Source organism: Strix aluco, chromosome 4, assembly GCF_031877795.1.
Source record: "Strix aluco isolate bStrAlu1 chromosome 4, bStrAlu1.hap1, whole genome shotgun sequence".
NCBI lineage: Eukaryota > Metazoa > Chordata > Aves > Strigiformes > Strigidae > Strix > Strix aluco.
In genome coordinates, this window is record NC_133934.1 from 123,629,262 (window position 1) to 123,645,928 (window position 16,667).

General features: G+C 41.1%; 1 protein-coding gene across 1 annotated transcript in view; it reads right to left on the reverse strand.

Moving 5' to 3' along the window:
• KCNH5 (potassium voltage-gated channel subfamily H member 5) overlaps window positions 1–16,667 on the reverse strand; it is a 161,571-nt gene that overhangs the window by 23,657 nt on the left and 121,247 nt on the right. Inside the window, exon 10 of the mRNA XM_074821617.1 lies at window positions 6,767–6,963. Within this exon, the coding sequence (XP_074677718.1) occupies window positions 6,767–6,963 (197 nt within the window). The remainder of the gene's footprint in view (window positions 1–6,766; window positions 6,964–16,667) is intronic.

Consider the following 16,667-nt stretch of genomic DNA (forward strand, 5'->3'; position numbering starts at 1 on the left):
GCTTTTACAGCAATCGCTCTGCTCAGACAGCTGTCCCATTCCGTCTGGCAGAGAGGCACAAAGGGGTGAAACTAATGCTGCCGCAGCTTTCTCTTTTAATTTTTATGCTGCTCTTCTACCTAGGAAAGTCATGCATGGTCCTCCAAGGACTAACTTCCTTGCTTTGACTGCCTTAAACTCAAATCCTCATGTCCCTGAAGAGGAGCAAAAACACAAGAAACTGCTCAGGGAAGCAGGAGTTGGGAGGGAAGAGCTGCAGAAAACACTCTTGCCTCAGATCTGTAATCCTCACTCAGAAGGAATCGCATGGGTCTCTCGATGGCAGAAGATGTAGCATGGACTGTGCTGTGCTGTCTGTAACCACCCGGCTACAAATACAGGAAGAATTACTCCATTCTCCGTACTGATAAATTCCTCACATGGGTTGGTCCCAGACCCATTAGCAGTTTCTCAAGTAATTCCTGGGCATGGACCAGCAAGAGAACACTGTCAACTGGCAGTCTGGATGAGGTCACATTGTTTGGATGTTTGAAGTGGGTACTTCTGTCCCATGCACATTCAGTAGACAAGTCTAGATACCATCAGAGGTGGTACTAGATGTATACCAGTGAAACAGTCCTTTAGAAAGCATTGCAATGGAATATTAATATATCTGGAGATAGCTGTGAATGCAACGAAGCTAAACAATAACATTTTTTAAAAAATTGTCTTAAGAGAAGGCTTCTTCAAGCATAATGGAGGCTGCAAAGTCTGCTAAGATGTTAATAAAATAAACCCAAACTAATTTTTGAGGGTATAACTTATTTGCTCTGTAATCATGCTAAACTGTCACTACAAGTAAACTATAACTACAGGACTTCATTTTCTGGGATAACACATTCATATAAAAGAAGAAAAAAAACAGACAACTAAAGACCAGAGAGGGACAGAAAGGGCAGGATCATCCTGAGACAGGGTAAAACAATCTTTCCTTTCTCACATGGAGATGGAGAAAGGAATTTGGTGAAATGAAAGGCAAGGCTAGCCTGTGACTTCTACAGAGAGAGTATGAGGAGGTAAATACCCCCTTTAAGCCTAAACTGAACCAACCTTATTGCCTAAAAAAAAAAAACCTGAGAAAAAAAAGGAACAAGATGCATTACTTTTCTTGGAGTTACAGGTGAGGAGAGTGAGGAGGAAAAGAAAAACCTTTGGCTTACACAGCTGAGAAGGGTGTCCTTTGCCATGGTCACAAGAGAGTTGCCTGTTACTGCAGTAAGGAAGCAAGAGCTATGAAAACCCAAACACAATGTCATGGGCAGTACAGCTATGGGCTGTGACTAACGTCACTGTGTTTTGCCCTGGAGAAGTGAAGAGGGGTGTCACCATGCCTGGCTGGGGAACCCCTCTGTGTCCCCTTGGCTAGGGTCAGCAAGCAGCAGGATGTATTAGTCTGCAGATGCTTTGAGTCCCTAAAGATACAGACAGGCAAAGAAAACATGCCATACACGTTGCCATCAAGAAGTTGATCAAATTAATTTTAAATAGGCTTGAGCAAGCCATTAAGTTACAAACAAACTCTGAGTTAAGTGGTGCCAAAAGCCTGCTGGCCACAGAAGCCGTAACAGAAATTGATCTGTTGGTCAGAGGCTTGATCCTGCACTCCCTGGGACCCTTGCCACTGGCTCAGACCAGAAGAGGAATAAACTGTCCATGCAAATGGAAAGTACTGGAGTGAGTAGAAGGACTGAGAGATGGATGAGGACCAAGTACCAACCTGGGAGTGGGCACATTCCCTGTCACAGGACAGGAGTCCAGGACCTCATGCAGACCCCCACCAGCTAATCTACATTATTATTCACAGCAGCTCCCTAAGCAGCATGTTTTTCTCCCCTGCTTCTCTTAATTAATAATGATGGAAAAACTTGTTTTGCCCAGATAGGTTTTGCCATCATTGCTGTCCCACATGGAGAAAGTTCCCATTAACAGACTGAAAAAAAGTGAAAATGGATGATGGACCTGCCAGTGCAGGTAGACCACTGGGCAGAGAAGGTACTCAGCATATCCTGCTCCACAGTTACCCCACAGCTTTCTGTTTGCCAGAGTTACCCAAGGACAATACTCTGATCCCTTTCTATGTAAGCAAGTCACTCCCCACAACTGATCAGGACTGAGTGTGAACACCAGCTGGCAAAGTGCAAACAGCTCTGAATTAAGCTGCCATAATTGTGAATGGATTCCAGAGCTCAAAACTTGTGGAAGTCCTCAGGTTCACCAGAACATGTGCAACCTTCAGGAGCAAGGGACAACAAGCAGAGCAATGCTTTCTGCCTCTGATATTAGGTCACTTGTTAATATAGCAAGCCACCTGCAGAGTCTTAAAAATTAAAAAGAAGGGGGATCCTGAACGAACCTTGGTACAACATTCACTTTTAGGAGGCATGAACACAGAATTCAAATTAAAGTTTTTCTAAAAACAATGTGACATAGAAATGACGAGTGATTCAGTCACGAAACCACATGCAATTCATTAAAACCTCAAGTAAAAACAGAAAACCAATTTAAAAAGAAATTATTCTAATCCAAAATAGAAATTAAAACAGGACGTGTGTTAAGACAGTCTGATGGCCTCGCTGGTTAAAACGCCTCAGAAATTCACAGTGTGCTGGAGGAAGAAGATAACATCAGTCACTCACAGTGCTGTCCCTGGCTTTAAGAGCGTCACAGGGAAAAGAAGCAAGCCTCTACGGATGGTATTTCACTGCCGTAAAGGCACTTGTTTCTCCTCGCATCTCCTTGGCTCATTCTCCAGCACACCTTCCAGGAGCAAATGCACCAGAGGTCCTACACGGACAATTGTCCTCTTCCTTGGCTGCTCCTGACTCATTTCTTTAACACAGTTCATTTTGCTCATGGTAGAAAACAGCAGTATGTGACCGTGTACCTTAAAAGCTGTGGGGGAAATATTTGCCTTACTGAAGCACAGGAGAATTTTAGCTGTGATTTTGGGAGGGCCAAAATTTCAGTTCAATTTTTTCCTGCACTTGCACAGGCTGTGTTGGTCTAGCAGTTAGGTGGAGGTGGTGCATTAGTTGGTGCAAATGGAAGCAATAATGAGAAAAGAAAAAAAAACTTTAAAAATATTTCAGCTGAACATTTGTTTTCTGTGGCAACACATCTGGTATCTTGATGTAGGCCTTCCTTCCTGAATTTTGACCATCAATAAAATGTACATTTATTTATATGGGTCTGAGCCTCCTAGAGATCTGTCTTGGCTCCCCTCCTCAGGCCAAGCTCCATGGCTCAAGCTTGCAGAGAGGCTCTCCTCCAGCTGTGTGAAATCTTGAAAGGCACTTAATGAATTAGACACTATTAATATTCTCTTCTAACATCAGAAAGCAGTAATTAACTCTTTGAAGACTCATCACAAACACTGCTTTATAACTTTCAGTCCTCAGAGGCAGCTATGTAATCTCATTGTGATTTTAAAGAATATCTTTCCAGATTAATTACTTTCCGTGTTTGGAAAAAAAGTTCAAAGTCCTGGTTCTGCCTTGGAGTGTGCATTAGTGACGTTAGATGTGCCATAAAAATTTCAGAGCACGAAACATGATATGCTGCAATACTTTGCAATTACAGATTAAAAAGTCACCTCACCACCCGGGGCAGGAGAGATGACTGCAGGTTGAAAAGCTAGCAGGCACACTCACTTTATGGGCTCATAAATGCAGCGTGATGGCTGAGCTACCTAGCACAAAAAAGACAACAAAAATCCAGAGTTGATAATAGCATGCTGAGCAGATGCCTTAAGTAGGTCATTCAACATGCCAGGCCTCTAAATGTTATTTGGGAGTAAAAAACATTATTTTCCCACTTCAGCGAGACTTTCTCTTCCCTGTCATGTGGAACTAACCTTTTGTGCTTAGTACTATTATTAATTTATTAGCCTTTTGAACGTCTAAATTGTTTTGCAGTCTGTGGCCTACATCTAAGTGCCAGTTGAGGGACAGTGTGTGTGTGTGTGTGTGCCCACATACATGTATGTGTGTTTTGAAGAGCAGACCTGATGAAAGAACAATTCTGTCTATATATTTTTGACAGTGAGAACAGCCATCTTCTTGAGCACAGAACTGCAAGGAGTGTATTTTTGTTATAATTAAATGTCAAACCTTATGAGTGATGACTACGTAGAAAAAGTGCTAAGTATATTTCTATTGAAATCAATTAAAGGAGACAATGATTTTCTTTCCATTTAGATTACATGACTCCAGCACAAACTGCTGCAGTACAGTGGAGCTCTGTCAGTCCGGTCTCATTGCCTGAGCAACTGCTTTCTGTTCGCCTAATGAAACTGTCCTGGATGGTACTGCTTTTCCTAAGAGAAGAACTCACTGTCAAACACTTCTGTGCCCAACAGGGAATAACAAATACTTTCAGCAGATATGAGGTTTGAAACAATCCCCTGAATAACTTTATGTAACAGGACTTAGGTTGTGTTCCTGGTGTTGAAAGTAGCATGATCTATTTTGTGCCTAGGAACAATACACAGAATTTCTGCAAAGCAGGCTCTGACTCAGCACATCTTAATGCAATACTAGAAATAAGACTCCTCCCAAAATAGTTCTTGAATAAAACTGTATGAGACATCACAGGTGGAGTTCATCTGATGTACCCTAGGTATTTAAGAGTTAGTGATTATGGACTCTCTCAAAAGTCAACAGAAAGGGGATGGTTTTCCCATCCCAGACTGGGTACTGAAGACGGGCCAAATGGTTGCCTTCTGGAGGAACTATTCCTCATGGGCTTTAAAGGTGACTGGTGACTAGCTTGGACATCATCACCCAACTTTTACTGAAATTAACTCCACCTTGCATGTACCACATCAACACAACCTTTCTTTACCTTTCCATCCACTCTCATGTAACACCCACACATGCCCCCAAGCAACATTTCTTTTCCTTCTGCAAAATCTAAAGTTTCTTGAGAAGTGCTGTTCCTTCTTGCTTTGCCCCACTGGCAAAGTCTATGTACCTAACACTGAGCTAGAGAGCAGGTATCTGTACTGGGGGCCTGAGCTCCACGAGTGTTTCCACCAGGGTGACTTCCTATGCCAGGGCCCTGCAGGGGAACCAATTTTCCTTAAAAAAGGTGTGTGGGAGAGAAGAAAAATCCATGAAAACCCAGCCAGAAGGCTATTCCCTACACGCATCCCTGAACTACAGAGTTGAACTCCAGCACATTGCCCTGTCAGGAAAAGATACATATGTGGTTTTGCTGTACACAACCCTGTCATGGTTAATGGGGGAATGGGAGTCCCAGGAAACTAGCTGAAGTGACAGGTTCACAGTTTTAAGAAGGAAAGAACACACTTTGGCACAATGTATGTGGCATTATCTTGTCCCAAGAAATCACTGTCAGCAACGCCTGAGCAGAATTGTCATCACGAGACTGTAGCTGATGGCACGTCATGGGCAGGCGAGATGGCAAGGGGGGCATGCTGAAGTGAAGGCTTGGAGGACATCTTATCAACACAGAAGTGATAAGCTAGAAATCCCAAACCAGCTTTCAAGCCCCAAAGCCCTTCTTCAGGTCTGAAGCAGAGGTAACAACCTTCAAGTCAGAGGTAAGCTGACAAGCTGGAACCAAACCTTATTATAATTCAGCTCTTTCAGGCTCCAGCACAGACAGAGGGGAACTGTAATCCCATTGCATCTGCTTTTTGCCATGGTTATTTTGTGCCATACTTGATATATTAATGAGCACAAAGAATGCACTAAAAATTAAACCTCCTTTGAAAGAAGCATTTGTAAGATACTCCAATGGCTAGAGAGAAACTAGACTCAGAAAAGTAAAATTCTAGCTGCATTGAACTCCTGTTACTGCAGAGGCTGAAACTGTCTTGTGAAATTCTGAGATAGCCTTGGTACATTATCAGGTGAGATGCCCAAGGTACAACTGCAGAAAAATGTGTTTCAGCAGCTAGAGGATCACTGTTAATGCTCAATAATCTATAAATCATTGTTATGAGATTTCTCTATGCAAATGAAATTTATATAACCCTCATCAATCTAAAAAAAATCATAAAGATTAAATTTTGCAGCCGCAATGCGAATTAAAGAATCCCTTAACCTGTTTTCAAGATACGTCCTTATAGCTAATTAATTTTTAGATGGAGTGTTCTTTGAAAGGACTAATGGATAGTGAGCATTGCTGATTGATTATAAAATGAGCAGGAGGGTTTAAGAAGTGAGCTGTGAATGTAAAATCACTACCAAGCTTTATTAACCTTGCCACATTAAAATTCCAAACTATGCAAGTGAGAGAAGCAGGTACTTTTGCTGAGTACATTTTATTTATTTAACATCAATAAATTTCTCTCAGTTGGTCTATGCCATGTAGATCCATCAGACTGTCCTCTGACCTATATCTTAGCAGGTGAAAGACTAAACCTCACCTCTGAAGAAGCCAGAATCTGGATTCTATCACACTATAAAATAAAACTTTACACATTATGCAATTGGGAAGAAAAGCCAAAACACAGTAACTGTAAAGAAAAGAAAAAGAAATGTAATTCATATGTCACACTGCTAGGACTGCGTCTCAGAGCTGCGCATCTATGGGCAACTTTTATTGAGCCATCATTAACAAACAGCGACAACATTTATAGAAAGGCCAGTTAATCTGCAATGGCCTGAAAACATCAAGAGTAAATTGGGGGTTGTTAAACACTGCAAACAGTCTGCAATCTCTTGGTGAAAAAAAGGGTAAACAAGAGTTGTCGCCTTACCCGTTTCCTCAGATTGCAGGTGAGCGTGAGATTCCTTGAGAATGAATTTGCAAAAGCAGTATAAAAGTCCAACACTTTAAGCAAGGCTTCTCGTTTAATAATATGTAAATCGCAGTATGTCAGAGCCCGTACATTGGCACATGCGTGGGCCAGACTGGTTTCCTTCCAGAAGATATCACCAAACACATCACCTTTACCTGAAAAACAGCAGGACAAATTTGTTAAAAGGTAATACTTATGCAGTGTTCTTCAGCACACAAAATTATTTCTTCCCAAACTGTCTTATGCTTCCAACTACTCTAACATAAGCTTCCCACTGTGAAAACTAATAAGGGTAAAAGTTTTAAAAGTATCTGAGGTACTTAAGTATCCTTAGTAGTAGCCCCAGGTTTGTAAGGTATTTATAGATTGTTTTGTGAAGTGTCACAAAGCATAAAGTCCAGATTGTAAAGGTCTACTTATAGCTGAAGATAGAGGTAATGGACTTTTCAAAAGCTCCTGACTATAATAAGCACTTAACGAATTTTCAGGTGATTGAGTATTTCTGAGGGTCTGTTCTTAAGTGACTTAGGAGTCCTGCTCTTACCAAAAGCCCATGACATCTAGGTTCCTACACAACCATGGCTTTGCAGTGTGGTGCAAGAGCCATCTTCCAGGGCCCAAGGACCACATTTTAAAGGATATTTAAACATTTCTAATTCAGAATTTCCTTCCGAAAAAAAAAAAACCAAAAACCTCCCTGAGACTTTTAACCTCTAAATAACCAGCTCTAAATCTTAAATATATCCAGAAGTCTAGTTCTAAACCCAAATGCATCCACTTAAGTAGAGGCTTATGCTTAAGCCTGTATTTAAATGTTTGCTGAGTCACCTTAAACACCTGCATGTATAAGTAACTTCAACCAGAAGTGAAAATTACACCTGAAGATTATTTCTACATTGGTAGGCAGTGTACCAGAACAGCTGAAGCTGAGGACCTGTGCATTTTGAGGACTTAGGACTAGATGTAGTCCATTCCCATGGACAGAAGAGCTCCAAGGGGTGGAAGTGTATGAGATGTGCTCCGACATACCGCAGTCTCCTTTCCCCTGCAAGGAGTCCACACCCCCAGACAGCCGTGCTAGACATATGCTAGGGCAAGTCAGGAGGATCAGGATATCAGATTCAAAATCACATTCCTGACCCAACCAAAACACCAGCCTGGATGCAGACTGGAGACATGCTTTCAGGTTTGGACCCTGTGGTTGCTCTGAGAAGAATTAGTGGCAGCAACAGAAAGCACACTGAAACATCCAAAAGCTGCCTCTTGCTCCCCAGCTGCTCGCCAGCCACGGACTGGGCAAGGGCCATAGTGTGTGTTTTGTGGCTGACATCTCAACTCCTGAGGCAGAAACCATGGTACAAAGGGTATGTTTTGTTTCAGATCCCAGTGATATCCAAGCTCTTTATTTTAGAAGTTATTAAATCAAAACCAAAATCAGTATGTCAGTTGTGATATCACTATTGATTTCAGGTACCTCATGCAGCCCCGTGGTGATGGTTAGTGATTTTATAGTTTTGGGATAAAAGGGCAATACATTTTAATATTTCCTCTTTTAAGAACTTGTATCATTTCACTCAACTCTGTTTTGGGAACACAGACCAGAGTAATAATTTATCCAACCTTATTACTTTTGGGGGTCAGAGGCTCTATTTCCATTTCTGCTTTAGGTATTGTATCCAGTAAAGCATATCTAACATTTCTCATGCAGAGTAAAATAAAATGTGCAAGTCTTATCTTCATTTCCTTGCTTTTATTTTCTAACAAAAGTCTATATAGCAGAGTCATCCCTCAGAAAGGTTATAACTGCATTCTCATTGAACTGCTTTTAATTCTACATACTTCGATGTAATTAACTACAATACATAATATAGCTGGTATAATTTATAAAACAAGTTGCTTTAAAATGCTCTCCTTATCACACAGAATATTTCCTAGTAACATATCATTTATCCAAAGTATAGTATTGAAATTACCCTTTGCAGCTAATTGTCCTTGTCTATACTCACAGTTCAAAACCTGGCTTACAGACATACTCAGCAGAGTTACATAATTTATAGTAAATAGACCATTTCTGAAATGCACAAAATTGCTTAATGGATTTGCTCTCTGAGGTGGACACAGGACATAATGAAGTCTTGCTTGAAGCGGCTGCAGAGTGCAGTTAAAAAGATAGAATTCAATAATAGGGACTATTACGATTTTCCCACTGAAATGTGAGAAGAATACTTGTTTTCTTTCCAAATTTAAGGTAATACATAGTTAATTTAAGCCAAGAGGTTGAAAGCCATGGATTCTCACTCTGAAATGCTGCACGATGGTGTGTTACAGAATGTGTACCCAAACCACAGATAAATGAAATCACCATTCATAAACTTAGGAAGACCTCATTGTCTTCGGTTCAGTGAGGCAGCGAACTGCACTGGGTCCCTCAGAAAGGCTGGGACATGATGAACTGAACCTATTCACTCCTCCATGACCCATCAGTCACTGGATTTGAATGGTGAAGTTATAAGCTCCTCTTACATTGTGGTTTACTCTCCTCAGAAAATATAAAATCTTGAAAGTGTTTAAGGGTTCTTGAATTTGACATTTCCCACACACACTTCGAAGTCTCATTTGCTTGTTATAAATGTGCCAAGGAATGTACTGAATGAAAACAAAACCAACCATGTTCTCCAAAACAACGTGTCTTTTCTCATAAATACAGAGATTAATGTACTGTACTTCATCCCTATTAACTATCGTTCACTGAGTAGAGAGCAGTAATTATTCATTCAAGTTTAATTTTACACAGTGCAACTAAATGAAAAAAACCTTCCAGAGTTGGAACAGAAAATTTAACTGGTAGGTCTGAAACACCAGCTACTTGGAGGCATGTATATGTTGTATACTTGCATGATATGTGCATCCCTCCGGGGAAAGCCCGGGGCTGGGCTGGGAACACAGAGATACTTGGGGTTGATGCAGCCTGCAGACTTTTCAAAGCCTCTCTCTAGAGATTTCTTGAGGACCCAGCATGTTACCTCCCAAATCTGCAGTGCCCCGAGTCCTGAGCAGTGTTAATACCCCTCCTGAATGGAGGCAAAGCTCTGGGAAGTCCCCTTGCCCCTGCTCTCACAGTGCCCAAAGCATCACTGAAAAAAGGAACGCCGTAATTTACAGTGGGAACCACTTGCGTACATTTTGCACTTGTCATGAGGAAAGGGAAGACAAGAGTCAGGATTTGGATACTGCTGGATTAAAGCTGACAGGAACATGGGTGTAAGGATTTGAGGACTGAAAGAACCATGGAGTCCAGGAGGACATGTGCAGGGTGTTGGTGACAGGCATAATTTTTGCTGAAATAGCTACACTGGTATCATCCTAAATATGTACAAAAATTTGCTGGTGTATTATGTATGTATGCCTCTACATAAAATATATGTATATATGCACGCATATTTGTATATATACTTAGAGATTATTTCTATATACTATTCCACCTTTATACTATGATAGTTCTCCCATACGGAAGGTTGGGGGCAGATGTTCTCTGCAGCCTCGCACCATGGACTGACCTGCCAATTTGTGAGACAGCAGCTCTCACCTGGACCTTTCAGGCAGAAAAAATCTTAAGGGCCTTGTGAAACTGCCCAGGATCTTGCAAAGGGAATGAAAAAGTCCTTGGACTCAGAGAGGAAAGATGCTTGTTAAACAGTGTCTCAGAACCCATATAAGGCAAAATTTATCCTTCTCCAGATGGGGACAGAAACTGAGCTAAGAAATATCCTAGTAGATATAAGAACTTGATGGGGCCTTTGGGAGGAAGTTTGGACAGACAGTGAAATAATAAATTCTTGGTGGAAAACAGCACTGAGGAAAAACACATAAAAGGGACCAAGATTACTTCTTAAGGTGATATGGTGTTCTTCTGTGCTGTGCAGTCTTAGCTAATAGACCAGCTACCCTTCCCCCCATTTTAAAACATCTCCAAAGTCTCATCCATCACACTAGCAGAAGTCAGACATGATGAATAATGTGGGCTTTCCATCATGATATGCTCAAATTTTCTGTTGCTTATGAAAAGCAAAGGCTGACTTTGTTGCAGAATGAGTAAAACTGTATCACATAGAGAAAACATTCATCTAATCAGCTCAGGTACCAATAGGCATGAAGTGATGACAGCATGCACAGGAGTGGGGGTCAGTGACCAAATATAAAGTCTCTGCAGCCATAATTACATATACTGGGATGTATATTCATAGAAATACATCTGTCTGTGTCTATACATCTGTGGTGAAACATCTGGCCGCAGAACAGATGTATCTCAAACTGATGTCGAAATCCAATGAGCAAGGAGGGAATCAGCTCCTGTTACACAGAGCAGCACACAGCTCTGTGATGGCTCAGCAGTAGGTAAGCTCTGCAGCTCCTTGCCATGGGACATCAGGGCTGGTTGCAAAAGTTTACAAAATGATGGGATGTATTCATGGAAGAAAATCTATCTGTGGCTACTAAACACAAAAGATTTCCCTCTGGGTGAAGAAGATCTTGAAACACAATTCAGTGGAGGGTTGGAGAATATTCTGGGGAAGTATCACTGTTTGCTTACTTCACCTTCCTACTTTCTCCTGCACATCCACTATTGGACATTTTTGGAGACAGGCTACTGGGCTGGCTGGATTTCTGGACTTAGCTGATACAACTCTTTATGTCTGAAGAGGGGATGTGGAGAAGATGGGGGTGATGTAGTGGTGCAAATTCATTAGCTGCCTCCTGTCATCTGGGACATCATTGCTTCCTGTAAGCACAGCCTATGATGTGCAGAGATGACTACTAGACTGTGACAGAGGTCTCCTTGCCCCTGTCAATGTTTTAGCCAAAACTTCAGCCTTTTTCTGGGGCATCCAGAAGGGCCAGAAATCCCTGGAAAATCAGATCAGAGCTGAGCACTGATCAGTCAGAAATCCAGCTCTACAGGACTCCACATTAACATGTGAAAGGGCAGAATGATGAGAAAAAACAGCATTTCTAGCGTTTGAAAGACTGTCAAAATAGTCAGTAAAGAAAGAATAAGAAGAGACTGTGCCAAAGATCCAAGTCCATGCTGGCGAAGGTACTTTCTATTATTTAACACAGTGCAACTTTCCCCATCTGCACCTAGAAATGCAAAAGAAATTTACCCTTCTTTCATTCATGACTGCTGCAAGAGCAAAAGGTATATATATATATCATCCCCTCATCTCTCTCACTTTTAGCGCAAGTCTCCTAGTACTTCATATTTTTCTAGAAGCCCCAGCTCCTGGATACAGGATACCTCCATTTTGATTTTATACAGAAATAAGTTTCTATTCTTCCTAACTTAGGAAATAAACTTGAAAGTATGACCATTCCCACCATCTTCAAAACTCATAAGCAATCAGATTACCTCAAACTGTTAGTCTGATTTAAAAGAAATACATCACAGGATTTTTAAATAATTTTCCTTTTCTTGTGCTGTCAGGACTTTTGAGTCCCTGGATTTGGCAGTGAAGCATGCAGGTCTAATTCAAAAACATTTCAATTCAGCAAAAGGAATCTTTCTGACATTGAAGGCTGCAGATCACATCTATAACACACCAGCTGGCACTAAATTAAGATTGATGTTTCTTATTATAGTTAACTGTCATTCAGATAGAGACAAAAATATTTTAAATTTACAAAATAATGTGAAAAATTGAATCTTCCCTTCAACTCTGTCAGTACAAACTAGTAACAGTTTTGAACAAGCATCAGTAGGACTAAATTTTACATGGTACTACGTATGCCAACTCAGACCTGCAAGATACGATTTATTCCAAGGCATGTGCTTAAGAAGAACTGCACAGTGCAGAGCAGCACGTCACATTGTTTCTCAGATCAGTAATCCTTCAAGTATTTTGTAAAATACTGTGAAATTCAGCACTTAAAAAAACAACCTCCATCACATGAATTATTGAAGTCCTGCTAGGTGAAAAAAACTCAATTCTTTCCTTTATGAATCATTTTCCTTTTAGTTAATTTAGAGCTTTAACTCACTGGAACAAAAGGGACTTTTCCTATAGGTGAAATAGAACACAGGTTGTTTGGTAAATTGCTACCAGGTGCATGTTACTAACCTGGGGAAACTCTCACAATTAGTCTGCCTTGGTTTCCTTCACATGAAAACAAAAAAAAAGTTCAGCATAAAATATCAACAGCTGATCTGTCATACGGGCAAATTCTGCCACCTTCATTCTACTTGAGAAGAAACCCAACCTGCAACTAAACTAATTAAAATCACAGAATTAGCTACTAATACTATGAGATGGAATTGGACTGACAGTTTTTCATGTCATAGATTGCATCACACACAGTCAGTCTTGTCCTGCACAAAGCACATGCCCAGTTGTAGAACACCAAGGAAATTCAAAGTGCTGATGCATGGATCCTAAAACCAAATTACTAATGCCAACGGGTGAGAGCTATGGAGGTCCTGGGTCTCCTGCTCACCTAAATGGGAGCTGCTACTTGCTCAGCCTATAAAGAACTTTCCTCTGTAGGACACTTAGTCTTTTGACTTCCAAACACATGTAAGATTAGGAGTAGAAAAAGACTCATCCCTATTTTCAGCTGTCATACCAAATTCAAGACATGCCACTTGTGCTCTTGTTTTCCTTACCTCCTCTGATACTGTGTAATATCCCCTTCCCAGACCAAACATTTGGAAATAATTCATGAAGCAGACCTTTAATAAGCGAAACTCTGGTTTGTCTAAAAACAATAAATCCAATAAGCAATAGATTGCTCTGGGACTATACGCAGAACATGCTGAGAATTAACATGCAACACATAAAGGCAAATAACAATTTAACTGAATAATATGAGATCAGGACCCTAAGTGTGTCTGAAACATGAGATGTTAAATCTATATTCATTCTGTTTTGACTATCAGAATTAAATTCATTCAGCAGCAGCCCCCACTAGGATTTCACTGCTCAATATATTTTTATCGTTATGCAGTTTGAGCAATATTTTTGATCAATTCCTACAATCAACATTTGAACGTGGTGGGTCATTATTTTTCTGCTGGCAAAATGACTTCTTTAAACCTTGTTAATCAATGTGCCTGGTTTAAGTTACTGTACAACTCATGCAGTCAGCTGTGAAAATAGTGGGAGCAGCTTCCAGAGACACTTGGTTGGCATTGTCACTTATGTGAAACTCCTCACCAGGAGCAAATTCAGGTTAATTGCGGCAGGGTGAATTGTTAGGTGTCCTCTGCTAGCAGATGCCTCATTTCATTAGCTTGGGGGACTTCAAACCCTTGGCCCTTCCTGAGACTTCTCTGCTAATAACACCTCCCCATGCAGAGCAGTGGCAGTTAAATTGTTTACTCCTGCTTGAGATGGTGGAAAATTACTGATGTGCCTTCTCAGGGTCGCCTCGCTTGCTAGAAGTTTTGATAATTAGAGACAAGACTGTTTGCCCTTCTCCATTATCCTGGCAACTGCAAATGAGTTATGTTAAAATGACTGGATCTTGTTGTCTCCAGTGAAGCAGCATCCCATCACATCAGCTCTGGGTGTGGTGCACTCTCTGCTACAGCAGCAGTCAGTACCTGCAAAAGGTGGGAGACCGTCCTCAAGAAATGGAGACAACTAATGAGGAGAACATAATGGGGCACCTGGGTATCTTCATTAATGAGTCCTGTAAACTGTGGATCTACAACTGGATCATTCTCTTACTGTACCGATTTCTGTAATGCTGATTACTGCAGCAGCTGGGCATTTAATTACGCACAAATGAGAACAAAACCAAACCAGGGGACAACAAAATGTCACAGTGCTGCAAGTTGCCCTGTCAATCACTGGGTTTCACCTGCTTTTGAGCACAAGAAACACCAAAGCTGGGGCCGTTGCGCCAGGAAAACTGCTGCTGAACAGGATGGTTGTCTCCACAGTGGAACCTGCAGAAAGCACCTGGACAGGATGTCAAGAATCCTGAGGACACCGTTTCGGCAGGCAGGGAGGGTGGATGTGTCAACCCACCACAGCTGTGAGGGAAGGGAATGTGCTGAGGGAAGATGGAGAAGAGGAAAAAGCAGCAACATCGTGGAGTGATTCATGCTGGGACCTAAGTGAGTACAAAGCCCTGCACTTCGGACAGAAGCACAAATGTAAGAGATAGAAGACGCATGTTCTTAACCCATTTTGGTGTCTCTACCTCGTTCACTTCTCTAGAATATTCCACTTTTAAGAATACACCAAAACTTCCACCTACAGGCGGAAAAACAGACACTTTCTCTCTCTCTTTCAGCAAGGCAAGTAACACTACCATATTACATAATCCTACATTGTTAGAGCAATACCTGCAAAGTACCAGTTACAGAGCAAACTGAGGAAACACATGGCTTTCCAAGGAGCAGAGGATGTCTGAAAGCATGTCCTGCCACTGTCCTGCTCCCATAGAGAAAATTAATGAGGACAAGTTTCTGAAGGATATTTACCACATTTCCACTCTAGGTTACTGCTGGGGGATGGAGAAGATGGACAGACTGGTAGTACAACCCCAGAACTTGACTAGGAAACCCAGTGTAACGGCAGATTCTTGAAGTATTCAAAACAGGCTAGAGAGGTTTTCATGTTAGGCAGAGGTCTTTAAACCTGGTCTCCCCCTTACACAGATTCACTTTCCTTGTACTTGAACTTCTCAAGGCAGAACAGATCAATAAAAATTATGTTCTTCACCATCTGATCTGCAGTCGCTATTTCAGGTGCCACAGCTGCCACTATATAAATGTCTTTGCAACTGCATCTGGGAGAGATTTTCTTCCACAAGTGAATTTTTAGGATATGACATCTCATAATTACTCAGTTCACTATTCTGTTAAATAATCTGTCAGAGCATGAAAAAAACTCTTCATTGTTGAGGCCCTCATGAGAAGAGGAAGCAGTTTATTTTGCTTTAAGTTACATTTACACACTCTGCCAATCCCTGTAGTACACAATGAACATAGCTCTGAGTCATGGGATTGCATGTCAGCAGCCATGGCAGAATCAAAGGCACTTTCGATAATTAAAGGTAATTCACTTTAACTAGATATGGTTAAAGGTCTCTCCAGCCAAATGGAGAATAACATAGATACCAGATTTACAGTATCTCCAAGGTAGAAACAAGAAGTTCTTACTGTCATTCCAAACACTCAATATTCATTAGTAAATGCAATAAAGTTTTGCATGTAATCCATTTAGTGATGGCTTCTAGTTCAGTAAATTACATATTTATTGTTTGTTTTCATCATAATATTCAGAAAACCATTTATTTGTTTAAATGCTTCTACTTACTCTTAAAAGCTTTTGTTTTTTAAACAGCCATAAGCAAATATAAGATATCGTCACTGAGATTAATAATAAAAATGAAATGGTCCAGTGAGCTGAAATACAACGAATATTTTACTATGGAAATTGCAGATTTAGGAGCTTTCACCATAATGACTTCACATCTGAATATGGAAACAGATTCATTCTTACATTAAACCTCTCTTTAAATACTAGAATACAGAAAGCTGCATCAGGTATTTCAAAAGAGCATGGATGTGCATTTTCCTGAGTTCATACTCTCCAACTGGGAGGACCTGCATTATGCCTTCGGGGAGCCGTCCCCATGCAGTCCCATCCACGCCTGCACACTGCCCAGTCCCACCCCAGTGCAGGACACACATGCACAGGCTTGTACGGCAACATGTCAGGAGTCTCCCTCGGCTACGTGCTTGTCCTCATCTCTTCTCTCCTCCCCCTCGCTACCATCTGGGAAGGAGCTGAAGCCTTGATTCACGACCAGTACTGACTCCACATGTCTTCCCACTTCCCACATGCCAGCG